The sequence below is a fragment of the Malus sylvestris genome, chromosome 10 (assembly GCF_916048215.2).
Source record: "Malus sylvestris chromosome 10, drMalSylv7.2, whole genome shotgun sequence".
Taxonomy (NCBI): domain Eukaryota; kingdom Viridiplantae; phylum Streptophyta; class Magnoliopsida; order Rosales; family Rosaceae; genus Malus; species Malus sylvestris.
The window spans coordinates 29,755,455-29,769,078 of NC_062269.1; the positions used below are offsets into that span (position 1 = coordinate 29,755,455).

Genomic DNA, 13,624 nt, shown 5'->3' on the forward strand with positions numbered 1-13,624 from the left:
CCTATTTGATGACTTTTCCAACTCATTTCAATTTTCGTTGAGTCATACGCTACGTGTAAAATTTATGTAATACATGAGCGTTGACACTTTGATTTATCGGTCAACATTTATTTACGAAATTTCGATGTCTACAGATACATTTTAGTAAATTTGAAGGAATTTCATAGAGTATTTAACCCTTAATAAATCATACTTCTGTAAAGTCCATTAAAAAAACTCCATCAACTTTCATAAATTGAAACATTTTTAAATCCATAAAAGTTGAACCGAATCTATTTTCATATATTATTTTATACATGCAACGACTTACGTTGTAACATAAGGGATGCAATGCATGGCGCAGAAAGTCATAGAGTCGGCCAAGAGATCATTTCGTCTGAATCTCTCATGTCCGAGAACCCATACCTCAAGAGCCCAAGACGACACAATACACAACAATCGCCGTCAATACCCTTCTCTTCCGCTGCCTATAAATACCAATGGAAATCCCACGACATTCTCACCAAATCATCATCACTTGAACACACCAATCCTTACACTTCTAGCTACAATTCTAAGTTTCCATTTTCCAACATCCCATCACATTGTTCAAAAATATCATCAGCCTCGAGTTAGGGTTTATTATCCTTCGTGACCCTCCTTTTAGTATTTGGTTCTTTTTGAAAGACGATTTGTTAGGTGTTTCTAGGCCTCTAGCCATCTTGTATCTCACCAAAAAAAAATATATTACCAGCTGTTTACACCAAATTAAATAGTAAAAAGAAAGCATCAATGGCTTTAAAAACACAGTTGTTGTGGTCATTTGTTGTTGTTTTTGTTGTTTCCTTCAGTACAACTTCATGTTCTGGTAGTAGTTTCCAGGAGGTCAACGCGCTTCATAGTTACGTTGACCATGTTGATGATAAAGAGTCCGGCTATAATTCTAGGGCTTATCCTTCATACACGGACACCATAGAAGGTTTAAAGTTCATGGAATTGATCAGGCCAAGAACTCAGCTCTTCAGTTCAAGGAAGCTCAACACAATCACCGGTGGGATAGCAACATCATCAGCTCCGGCCAAAACCATTAGCGTCGACGATTTTGGAGCTAAAGGGAATGGTGCTGATGACACACAGGTAAACAACAGATGATGGACTCATAGGCTTAATAATATTAGAATATTAGAATATTCATATGGTGATGCTAACTATAACAACATTTCTGGTCACATTTCTGTTTTATGAAAGATGTGTCCATAATGTTTGGTACAAATTAATAGTACTATTATTATTTGGACCGAACTCATTATTATTTATTGAGTAAATGTGATACAAATAACATTACTTAAGCGTTTAATTTGGTTGAACCAAAAGTTTAAAGTTTATGTATGAATATAATATTGTTTAATTTTTTGTATGTGTTGGTTTAGGCATTTGTGAAGGCATGGAAGGCAGCTTGTTCTTCCAGTGGAGCTATGGTTCTTGTGGTACCACGGAAGAACTATCTTGTTAGGCCGATTGAATTCTCAGGCCCATGCAAATCTCAACTTACACTGCAGGTAATAATTAATTCGGATCATCTATGTAATTATCTTTAAATGTAATTCCGGACTATAAACTTTGACGATTATATAATAATTAATATTGCTTAATATTTGGAAAAATTCAGATTTATGGAACCATAGAAGCATCAGAAGACCGATCAATCTACAAAGACATAGACCACTGGCTCATCTTTGACAATGTCCAAAACTTGCTAGTTGTTGGTCCTGGAACCATCAATGGCAATGGAAACATCTGGTGGAAAAACTCATGCAAAATAAAACCTCAGGTACGTTCTAATTAAACAAATAATTAGCTCTCACTAATACTAACCCTGTACTAATTACAATCTCTTTCATTGATTTACAGCCCCCTTGCGGTACATACGCCCCCACGGTACGTGTACATACGTACTCTAATCTGAATATGTATGTGCATTTTAATTAATTAAGCACCATTATTTCTGGAACTAATTAAAATTTGTACATGTAATGTGCAGGCTGTGACCTTCAACAGGTGCAATAACTTGGTGGTGAAGAATCTGAATATCCAAGACGCACAACAAATCCATGTCATATTCCAAAACTGCATCAACGTTCAAGCTTCCCGTCTCACGGTAACTGCACCAGAGGACAGCCCTAATACGGACGGAATTCATGTGACAAATACCCAGAACATCACTATCTCGAGCTCGGTTATAGGAACAGGTGTGACAAATAGTTCATGACGCTTTCAAAAGTCATCATTTTGGTCTCTCACGTTTGATAAATACATATGATCGATCAAACACATTAAGATAAAAAAACTAAACCATATTATGCATAAAATTAACAATCTTATGGTTTCTAATTTGTATTGTGAAGGTGATGACTGTATTTCTATTGTGAGTGGGTCCCAAAGAGTTCAAGCCACAGACATTACTTGTGGACCAGGCCATGGAATCAGGTAATTTCCAACCCTAGTCTCCAAATTGTTCGACAAATCATCCTAAATTCCTCTTGTCAACATATTATTAATGTTTTTTATGTCGAGAAAAGTGCGGGATGACTTTTTATAGTGTCAATAACAGCTGATTAGTAAATATACCAATATATATTAACGGCTGTTTTAATTTTGTGATCAGTATTGGTAGCTTGGGAGAAGACGGCTCAGAAGATCATGTTTCAGGAGTATTTGTGAATGGAGCTAAGCTTTCAGGAACCTCCAATGGACTCCGGATCAAGACGTGGAAGGGAGGCTCAGGCAGTGTAACCAACATTGTTTTCCAGAATGTGCAAATGAACGATGTCACCAACCCCATCATCATCGACCAGAACTACTGTGACCACAAAACCAAAGATTGCAAACAACAGGTAATTAATTAATTTAACTAGTTCTTACGCATTTCGTTAATTAGTCCCCAGACAAACCTTAATCACTTCTTGATCGTTTATTTCGTTATGGCAGAAATCGGCGGTTCAAGTGAAAAATGTGTTGTACCAAAACATAAGAGGAACGAGTGCTTCCGGTGACGCGATAACGTTGAACTGCAGCCAAAGTGTTCCTTGTCAGGGGATCGTGCTGCAAAGTGTTCAACTGCAGAATGGAAGAGCTGAATGCAACAATGTTCAGCCTGCTTACAAAGGAGTTGTCTCCCCTAGATGTTAAAACCTAGGGTTCATAATTATGGGCATTGTGAAATAGATTATGCAATTCTTGTACCAATTAGCACATAAATAATTGTTTGTTTGTAATATTTATGTTTAATTTGGCATTGTACATAAACATATTCATAAAGAAAGAGATGCAACTGTTATAGACTCGAGTTACAAATGACAATTTCATCGAGTAACAGAGCGACCATTTCTACATTGTTGGAAGAAGTCCCGAGTTCAAATACTATGAACAACAGATGTGGTAAAAACATAGAAAACAAAAAAAAAAGTTCAAGTCGTCTTGGCCCGACTAGCCTAACCCCAGCAAACCTCTCCCCGAAATAGCCTTCCAACCAAGGTTTCTCCAGAGACTCCATAAGGCTCGAACCAAAGATGATATGAAAATTAGGTATATTAAAGAATATACGAAAGTTACAACTATAGTATTAAGACAGCATTGGGAAAGAAATCTTTTTGCGTGCCAAAGTGTATAAAATCGTTACTATATTTCGGTTGCGGCCGGGATTACTTATATCTATATTTGTATCCGGCCGTATGACAGAGCCTGAGAATGGTTAACTCAACCAAATCCGAGATCGGATTTTCATTTTCATCATCTAAGAGGAAGTATGTGGATGGGGGAGAAGTTTGAAGTTGACAGAAATGAAAGGTTTGCACAAATGTAGGTGTGGCTATCTGAAGGGTTCAACGGGAGCAGACTCTTCGAGAGAGAGTGCAGCCTTAAAACATTCAGCAGCCTCTAATGAAGAAGATGGCGTACCCTGAGATTTGTACAGTAGACCAAGGTTATACCACGCAGAATGGTTCGTTCTATCAATACTTAGTGCATGCATCAGAAGGCTTCGGACAACTGTGTGAGAGTGGTGTGAGCTATCGCCAAGACGTCTGAGGACAGCAGCCATAGAGATCAAGCTTGGTACATGGGTGGGGTCGATATCCAGAGCTTCTGAATAGGCTCTTAGAGATTCTTTATAGAGGCATTTCTTTTCATAAAGTAAACCTGCAAAATCCACGAAGTTCTACATGATTAGCACAACACAGCAGCAGAAGTTTCCGCAAACACAAATGTGCATAAATCCATCTATTTCTTTCTCAATTGTTAATGCTTTAAAACCAAGATAACAAATTATTTAGTGAGGGATCTAATCCTTCCTAGACAAGGAAAATAGAGCACTGTGATACATCAAGAAATTGATTGGAAGAAAAAAGAACACAAACCCGGTGATCGTCTGAATTTACCTGTGGCGTGGCATCTGTTGGCAGAGAAAGCACGTCTGCCTTTAGATTTGGAAAGACAAGCCTCCGCGTCACGCCATTGTGAGAGATTTATATAAAAATATGCCAGATCATTCCATATTTCCAAGTCCAACCTTCCAGGTAAATTTCCGGTACTCTGTCATTAACAAAAACAAAAGAAGATTAAATGCAGCGGAACAATATTATCTGAAATCTTATCAATGCAAGCTAAGGCTAAGCTAACAAAAACTGTGTTTAGAAAACAGATGCATAATTATCCCAACGTTAATGTCAGTGTATCAAAAGAAAACAACTTCATGACCAGACACTCGCATCCTTATCTGAGGACAAGATTTATACACCTACTTCTCCTATTCCTTTCAATGAAAACAAAGCTTCATCAAAATTTGTAACATGAATATGATATTTCAACTTAATCTTTATTCCCTTTCCTGCTCTCATCACATCAAGGTCCCAGCATCCTAACTGGTTATAAAACCCTTAAAACTATCATATGGTCAGAGATTCACGAGTAGTAATGACACAATCAGAATAATTTCAGTATCGAAAGTAAATGAAAAAAAAAATATTCACTCCCCAAACCGTCGTAGAGATAAAAAAGGGAAACCCTATCTTTCATATAGTTTGACTCCAAACGCGTAAAGTAATCAAACAATGTACCTCTGGGGGCTTCTTCCCATAACCAAAGCTTTTATTCTGAACTTGAACAAAAGCGAGAAGCTGAGTATAGGTTGCAATTGCATTTTTGAACTGACCCTGCGCAATTTGAAGTTTGGCTTTGGTTCTCAGTAGTTCTCCTTGTTCCCATTTCCCTGTCTGATCCAAAGCAGCCTCTATGATCGTTTCAGCATCCACAAACCGTTTCTGAGCTGATAGTATTCTGCTCAACAATAACCAACCTCTAATATTACAACCACCTTCCAGCTTTAGCATTTTCTTTGCACAATCAAGTGCAGCATCCAACTTTCTCTGCTCGGCATATTCCAGGCTGAGATGATAAAGAGCAATAGGGTCACTCATTGTCATTCTCCCAGCAGTTTCCAAGGCCTGAAGTGCCTCATCCTGTCTTGTCACTCTCTCAAAATCAGCAACTGCTGATTTAGAATGCACAGAAAGTGATATGCCCAACAAACAAGTGGCGGTACATTTCAAATGATCACATTTACCATCCAAACTTTCAAGGGCTCTGCGAGCAAATCCTACCCCTTCTTCTGCATGACTGGGAATGGGATTTTCCCCACATATCTTTGATGCCAATAACAAAGCTGGAAAACACATTGGATCCTCGCTCTTACTCAACAATTTCCTCAGTAGATCTAAGGCAGCTGAATCCTCGCCTGCTCCATAGTAGCAGAGAGCTAGTTTGTAAAATATTTCTTTCCTATCCATAAACCCAGGGAGTAGTTCTTCAACTTGATTAGCTAAAGCCATGGTATCCCCTGCTACAGACAGAGCAAAAGAAAGATGGTCCAAGATTGATGGATCCCACTGAATTCTTCGAAGAGAAGCTTTTCTAAGTAGTATCATTAGCAGAAGAATAGCTTCTTCTAAACTGTTTTTGGGTACAAATGAACTGTCCATTTGGAAGCGTAGGTTTGGGGGGCTTCCTTCACACCCACTATACAGAAGCAAAACAGCGAAGTCCTTCTGAATCTTTGCAGTAGTTTCTACCTCGAGGTTCCAGTGATGGAGTAGAGCCTGTCGGTAAGACAAGATAGCTTCATGCGGACAATCAGACAATTTCCACAATTCTGGGAGCAACTCGACACTCTTGCTTATGATCTCCTGCAATTTACAGTCAGCGCCAAAGTTTTGAGGCAAGCCATCTGGAAGTGAAGATTCAACAATGTCCAGAACAACTTTGCAAGACTGAGCAGCTTCTGCAAGAATAATTAAAAATATACATAAGCCATGCAATGATGGCCTAATTATCAACTTAAGTTCACAGATTCCATCGTTCATTTTACCCGTCCTAAGTAGAACATTCAAGATAATGTTGAAGCATAACAGAACATCATTTGAACTGAATTGGTAACAACTAACAACGTTACAAAATGTCTGAAAAAAAAGATTTATGCTCTTACAAAATAAATACATACTGATTTTCAAAATGACCAAAATTTAAACACCTCACATGTGAGCGGGTTAAAATTAAATACATCCTCACAGCAACCAAGATTCTGCAAACAAGAATGAAAAATCTGTAAATCAGCTTAATACCTTTAAACCTCCCAAGAGCTTCCAATGATTTTGCTTTGAGATATATTGCTTCCAGAAGTAAAGTGACGGCATTTATAGACAGTGGCGGGGTAGAAAAACTTTGAGAGCGCCTTTTACGACGCTCACCTCCTCTGGCAAGGGTGATTTTTATCTTCGGAGTCAATGCACCAATATCTATTCCTTCAAATACATGTAAAGCAGCTTCTATGTTTCCTTTTTGATATTCGTATCTTCCTAATAGCGCTCTTGCTTCCTGAAAATTCAAATTTTAGCTTTAAGATAAACAAACAACTTCCAAGGTCACCATTAAAAAGGTTTGCATAACCACAGATAGGCAGGTTCTAGAGTAAACACACCTCATAGTTCAAACAACCACTCTCACGCAGAGATGATTCAGCTTCTTCTATATTGCCAGTATGTGGTTTCTTTGTAGCCTCCCCAGCTCGCGACGAAGACTCACTTAATTTATCATCCTTGGTTGCCAGGGATTCATTTTCCCAAGGAACCATTTCATCTGCCGCTCTTAATTGCTCTCCCGAACGGAAACACTTCATTACCTTTCCAAATTCCCACGAAGGTTTACCCCTCCTCCTCGTTTCACTACTACTCCTCATAACGCTTCACTTTGCTCCAAAATCTTCAACCACCAAAACCACCACCAACAGTAACTCAGAAACTTTTATACGCAAAATCGAAACATGCCCGTTACAACAGTTAACTTATAACTATTTTTTTAGTACACAATTATCTATTAGATCATGATCAAATTCAGATAACCATCAATCACGCAATAAAACACTAAACCTTGAACTTTCGCGCATAATTATGAGAATCACAACTAACTAATACTGCATATAACCACATTTCCAACAGTGGAAAAAATAATATATGTTTACAAATCAAAATTAACAGAAAGAAAACACATAAATTCAGCAAAAATCAATACCAAGACCCTAACTTTATCGCTCGCCATACAAAAATACCAATCAAAGCAAAACCCCCATTAAATCCCACTTCAAAAATTCCAACAGCATCGTCCAATTCCTGCCACCACCCACAAAAAACCTCAAAAAGCACCATCCAAAATCCGAAAATTCAAGATAAATTGCAAACACCACAGCAAAAACGACAACCCCAAACCCTAGAAACCGATTGAACAACCTTGAATTATATAAAAACCCCAATCAAAAAAGCAATCAATTAACCAATCAAGCAATCACCTTTTGTTTTTGCAAAGCAGAAAAGCAGAGGAGGCCAACGCATTAATCATCATACTACAACAATTTTTTCTTTCCAATTCCCTTTCTACCCTCCTGATCGCTTGCTTCGGAGTGTGATTTGGGGAGACCAGGGCATTGTATTTTTTGAATTGGAAGCGTGAGGTTGAAGATTGAAGATTCTGCTGAGGGGTTAAGAAATTGAGGGATTTGGAATAACGAAATTAAAAAAAAAGTTGGGGGTTTTGGGAAATTGGGAAATTGGGAAATTCTTCGTCCTTTCGGGACCCGCCGGTGTAGAATCTATCTTACTTTTTACCAAGGTGGTTGAGGTTCGTTGTTCACCACGTGGAAAAAACGGCTCCCGGAGTTGGCTTTACTCATTGTCTTTAACTCGTATTGTCGAACGTATATTTAACGTATCATCCGCAATGTGATAATCGTGTTTGGAGGTAAGGGTCCATTTGGTGGGTCGGATATAATTGAGTTTTCAGAGTAGAAATAAATTTGCAGAGACTTGTTAGAGAGGATTTTGACCGATAAGTTAGATAACTTATTCTATTATGAATTTATAAACTATCGTGTTTGATCATGTCTATATCATATTTTAATCTAACAAACAACAAATTGAACTCAAGTACATTTTAATCGTCACAACCTATATCACACAGCCCACCAGATGGCGCCTAAATCTCACATAAGGAAATCAAACCCTGCTTAATAATTTAATTACGAATTTTTATTTTGAAATTGAACTTTTCAATTAAAATGTTTTTTTTTTTTGAAATGAAATTCATTTAATTTACTCTCTAAAAATGGGAGTTGCACTTCAATTTAGTCATTTTGTTAGATTTTCGTTATTTATTCTGTTAGTGTGTGTTGATGTGGCATAGTGTGGAACCCACAAGTTAAGAGATTTCTAAGGTGCTCGGAACATGGTCGGAAGTGTAATAATTCAATTGGTTGTAAACTTGAAAAAAGAAATTTCAATCAATTATGTTATTACACTTTAATGTACCCAACCGTGTTCTTGTACACGAAAAAAAATTCTCCACAAGTTTAAAAATATGATGCCAACTAGATTATATAAAAATAGTTAAATATTTTATATTTTTTTATTCTAAATCTACAAAAAGAAAATTTAAAAAAGAAAAAGAAAAATAAGAAGTTGTTGAAGCAATGGAGGCGCAATGAAGTTACATCCAATTCAAATCAAATTGACACATTCTTCAAAAAAAAAATGATAAAAGCAACAGCAACAGCAGCTTTATCTGCACCTGCACCTGCATCTCACTAGCTACAAGAAGCAGCAGTGCAACACCGAATATGTTGAGGAGGAGAGCTTAAAGAGAGACACGGTGGCCGATTCAGGGAAGGAAGAAGATGAGCTCAAACTTTCTGTTTGTTTTTAATTTTTGTACAAATATTTGGTAAGACGCAAGAGTAGCACTTTTGTTTTATTTTAAATAATTTTTTGACTTGTGAGCCCCACATGTAGCCACATTAACACACTAGCTGAGTAAATACGGTAAAGGACGAACCAAATTGATGTGCAGCACCTATTTTTTAGGGATTAAATTGATCTATTTTCAATTTTATAAAAATATGTGTAATTAATTATAGGCACTGTTTTAAACATGGAGTAGGATTCTCTTGTTTTTTTTTTTTCCCTCCCCTCTTATTTAAACAATCACGGTTAAGTCATGTCAATATTTTATATTATTTTTTTATAGAAAGAGAAAGACAAAATAAAAAATGTGAGAGAAGGGAATGGAAAGAAATGAAAAGATGATGGGAGAGAATCCTAGTTCTTTAAACATCTCTGTCTAACGATGCATAGGCCCCACTTAGGCTAGGGGGCTTGTTATTATCCTAATTAATCTTTAAGCATTTGAAAATTAAGAAATGACGCATAGACTTACTTAGATGCACGCCTACCTCGCTTAGGCACCTATCTAGGTCACGGCTCTCACTTAGACAAAACATAAATAACTTTTATTTTGTATTTTATTTTCTTTATTGAATTGTGAGAGACTTGTTAAATACTTGAATAAACATTTATTATATGTTTGTTCCCATGTTTTCAATTTTTTCTAATACTTTGTATTCTATGTGTCATTCTACATAGCAATTTACCCATCCCAATACAATTGTATAATTTTTTTTAAGTATAAGTAGACACTTATTTATACTATATATTATATTTACTTAAATCCGTATAGATCTCGTCTAGCCACCTAGGTGCTAGGCCTCAACCCGAAGGTAGACTAACTTCTTTAAAAACCTTGATTATAGACTTATTCTTCTATTACCAATTAATTTTAAGTTAGAAGTCGCAATATAATATTGTATGAGAATAAACGATATATGTGTTGAATCTAACCACCACGTGCCCTTACAACACCTAATATATGTTATCGACATGTTGAAATAATGTAACAAGTGAGGAAGTTTGTTGATTGTATGAATTCCATCAACTTGAAAACAATATATGTAACATCCCATATACTTACAAATAAGTAGTAATCAGCTCAAATTCGAATTTTCAACAACGACACGTAGTGTTTGTTCCAAATTATATTATTTTGAATAGGGTTACATCCTAATGACGACTTAACACTAATTTGACTTCTCAAGCACTATCAACTTCTTCTTCTTTTCTTTTTCTTTTTTTAATTTGAGCAAGCAATTGTGGTTTGCTACACCTTAATCTAAGAGGCGGGAATGCCTTATTAACCGAGGGTTTGGAGTGTGTTTAACCTCAACACGAGATGGTAATGAATCTATAGCCTCTTTGACTTAAATCTCTATACAACCAATCACTTTAATGTCGTGCTTAATTACAAGCCCACCCTATAGTATAAACTTAAGACTATGGTTTTTTTAATTTTAAACCAAACTTATTTTCAATCATTCGCTAAATGAAAAATTTATGGAAACTAACTACTTTTTAGTCTATTTATACTTTTTCTCTCAAATGTGTTGAAAAGATGTTATAAGTTCGAAACTTCTCGTCCTTTTTTTTTTATTAAAAAAAGTTCAAGTCAATAAATTAAAATAAATTCCTATTTACAATTACAGAATAACCTAACCATTCATTATTTGTGTTACCATGTCATATTTATTAATTTCAATTCATGTATGTTAATGTATCCCAAGTTCTAAGTCAAATAATACTTTTATGTGAAACTTTCTTAATGAATAATGTGAACATTTAGTACTACGGCCTACTGGTATTCCTCTTCACTTGTAAGTGAAAGATCTTAGATTCGATTTTCACCAAATGTGAATTTGAATTACATTATTATTAGTCCGTTGTGAGGCATAGCCCACTCCTACACCTCCTTAGTATAGATAATATCGTTTGTTAAAAAAAGAAAAAGTGAAATTGCCTTAGCTCACTGGTTCAAATCTAGTAGGTCAGATAAGTTTCGGTACATATAATTTTTTTGCATGCAGTCAAGTATTCTAGTGGATTAGGTGTTGGCTATTTACTCATGCATCCCAGATTTGAAACTCCTCATTTTTATTAAATTATTATAATAGTTTCGAACTTTTCTCCCACCCTAATAATACTAAAATTTTAAATAGAAAAAAAAAACCTAATCATATTCCAAGTTGGACTAGCCCATTTCACAATTTTATATAAAAGCCACCAAAGGTGTGTTAAGTAAGCATGGAATTGTGTGAGGCAAGAGAAAAAAGTCTAAACTTTAAGAGTGCATTGCACTTACAAAAAGTCATAGCAAAGTTTATTTTCTTCCGCAACAAGTCTACACCTAAGATTTTGTTACAAGTGAGATCAAAGGGGATTCGAAATCCGATCTTGTGTATAGAGGTAAATACTATCTACTCTTAGAGCTCGATACTTTCGTTGTAAAGATCAGATTTAATTGGACTTAACTATGTTATCCATGTCATTTTATCATATTCAGTTATAGTATCACTAATAAAAATCAAAGGGGATTCGAACTCTGATCTTGTATAAAGAGACAAATACTATCTACTACTTGAGTTCGGCACCCTCATTGTAAGAGTCAGATTTAATCGGACTTAACTACGCTATTCAACTATTTTATTGTATCCAATTATAGTATCACTAATAATAAATATTTTTCTCAATGGGATGTAAATCCTTTGCCACATCGGATCCGGTTAGTGAAAACATTTATAGACAAAATGAAATATAGTTTGGTGGTGTGGCACGCAAACTTACATTATTGGGGCTAAACAGGATTCTAATCTAAACTTGGTTTCTGACCTGCCAACCCCTAACCTCCATATAAACCTAGGGGCACTTTCGTCATTCTATCCATCTAGGCATTCTCGTAGTTTCGTTGGAAAATCATGGGCAATCTTTCAACTCCACATCTATAAATATAGAGAATCCGCCCCCTCCTTCCACTCCGCTCTATTCCATTTGTTTCCTCTCCTCTCCTCTCTCTCTCTCTCTCTCCCCTCCCCCCCTCTCTCGCTCTCTTCCCTTCGACAATCTTTCTCCAGATTCCGGCCACTTTCCGTACGGCCTCACCTCTCCAACCCAAATCTTTTCTTCTTTTTCTTCCTTTTAATTTATAATTTATATTTATTTATTTGGTGGGTCCTGAATTTTTCCTAATTTCCTCTTTTATCCCAGAGTCAGTTTCCTTTTTACTGTGAAGTTACCGTTTACCCCCTTGAGTTGATCCTGACGTTTTGGTTTTTACTCGCCAAACATTTTTATTTTCAATCGCATTTATTATCCTTTCATTTTTTTCTTCCTTGGGTTTTTGGTGCGCGTTTTTCATGAACTGCTGCTGCACACGTGGCATGCACCCGGATTGCCATCATCATGAACACCAAAACGATGCGTTTGCCACCTCGTCGGATTTCGACGACCAATGCGTCAAATAATACCAACAACAACAACAAGCGCAAGGAGAAGGAGAGTGGCTTCGACGCGCTCCAGAAGACCAAGACGCTCAAGCCGGCCCCACCGCCCCAAGCCAAGCCGTCCCAGCCGGCCCCACCGCCCGGTCAGCTCCTGGCTGGCTATCTGGCGCACGAGTTCCTCACCAAGGGCACCCTCCTCGGGCACCCGTGGGACCCGTCCCGAGCCGAGCCGGCTCCTTCGGGCGTCAGCAAGATCGAAGCCGAGCCGAAGTTGGAGAACTTGGAGAGATACGTGGAAGTCGCTGATTTGCTGAAGACGGAAGGGGCCCACTTGGCTGGCATTGTGAACCCAACTCAGCTCGCTCGGATTTTACAGTTGTGAGGGAAGGTAGAGCTTTGTGGGGGCACGCGTCGAGTGCAAGGTTAAAATATCCATCTGGCATTTTTGGCTCCAATATGGAAAATAGGATTTTTGTAGGGGGCAAAATGCAAAAAGAAAATTGTTATGTAGTTGCAGGGGCTTCTTTTATGTAGGCATTACCTTATGAATGGTGTATCTCTCTCTCTCTTGTCATCCAAATGTATGATAAAATTTCTTATCAATTTCACAAAAGAAATGGGAAATTTTAATAGAATTTAATGTGTTGATTTTTCAAGCAATACAATTAATGATGCAGAAAAACATTCATTTCGTACCAACATTTTTTGGTAGAAAGACATGAGGTGGTAAAGAATTCAAAAAAATCTCAACATTTTCTGGTTGATGTAAGTAGGCATAATTTTGTAGTCTAAAGTTAGCATGATCTTAATTTTCTCCCTACCATCGTATCATTATTACATTATGGAAAATGGTTTACACATTCTTTTTTTTTTATCCCTTGC

At 36.9% G+C, this 13,624-nt stretch overlaps 3 protein-coding genes across 3 annotated transcripts; 2 read left to right on the forward strand and 1 right to left on the reverse strand.

The window, feature by feature from the left end:
* Positions 1-483: 483 nt before the first annotated feature.
* On the forward strand, positions 484-3,318 carry LOC126585843 (polygalacturonase). The gene is made up of 8 exons (XM_050250400.1): positions 484-1,116; positions 1,410-1,538; positions 1,649-1,810; positions 1,891-1,917; positions 2,021-2,228; positions 2,385-2,466; positions 2,645-2,873; positions 2,968-3,318. Exons 1-8 carry the CDS (start codon positions 772-774, stop codon positions 3,166-3,168), a joined length of 1,383 nt encoding a protein of 460 aa, XP_050106357.1. The 5' UTR covers positions 484-771; the 3' UTR covers positions 3,169-3,318.
* Positions 3,226-8,266, reverse strand: LOC126585837 (protein NPGR2-like). The gene is made up of 6 exons (XM_050250392.1): positions 7,874-8,266; positions 7,010-7,290; positions 6,654-6,906; positions 5,094-6,313; positions 4,416-4,569; positions 3,226-4,176 (listed from the first exon to the last, which is right to left on the reverse strand). Exons 2-6 carry the CDS (start codon positions 7,265-7,267, stop codon positions 3,848-3,850), a joined length of 2,214 nt encoding a protein of 737 aa, XP_050106349.1. The 5' UTR covers positions 7,268-7,290; positions 7,874-8,266; the 3' UTR covers positions 3,226-3,847.
* Positions 8,267-12,265: 3,999 nt separating this feature from the next.
* On the forward strand, positions 12,266-13,377 carry LOC126585856 (uncharacterized). Its single transcript, XM_050250412.1, has one exon. It carries the CDS (start codon positions 12,702-12,704, stop codon positions 13,122-13,124), a length of 423 nt encoding a protein of 140 aa, XP_050106369.1. The 5' UTR covers positions 12,266-12,701; the 3' UTR covers positions 13,125-13,377.
* Positions 13,378-13,624: the final 247 nt, after the last annotated feature.

Excerpts from the sequence above, each read along its gene's own strand:
- LOC126585843 (XM_050250400.1), top strand. The coding sequence starts at position 772 with ATGGCTTTAAAAACACAGTTGTTGTGGTCATTTGTTGTTGTTTTTGTT. Across the intron at positions 1,539-1,648 it reads AATCTCAACTTACACTGCAG|ATTTATGGAACCATAGAAGC; the intron begins GTAATAATTAAT and ends GGAAAAATTCAG. Across the intron at positions 1,918-2,020 it reads GCGGTACATACGCCCCCACG|GCTGTGACCTTCAACAGGTG; the intron begins GTACGTGTACAT and ends TGTAATGTGCAG.
- LOC126585837 (XM_050250392.1), bottom strand. The coding sequence starts at position 7,267 with ATGAGGAGTAGTAGTGAAACGAGGAGGAGGGGTAAACCTTCGTGGGAA. Across the intron at positions 6,314-6,653 it reads AGCTCTTGGGAGGTTTAAAG|AAGCTGCTCAGTCTTGCAAA; the intron begins GTATTAAGCTGA and ends TTATTCTTGCAG. Across the intron at positions 4,570-5,093 it reads ATGGGAAGAAGCCCCCAGAG|AGTACCGGAAATTTACCTGG; the intron begins GTACATTGTTTG and ends TGTTAATGACAG.
- LOC126585856 (XM_050250412.1), top strand. The coding sequence starts at position 12,702 with ATGAACACCAAAACGATGCGTTTGCCACCTCGTCGGATTTCGACGACC.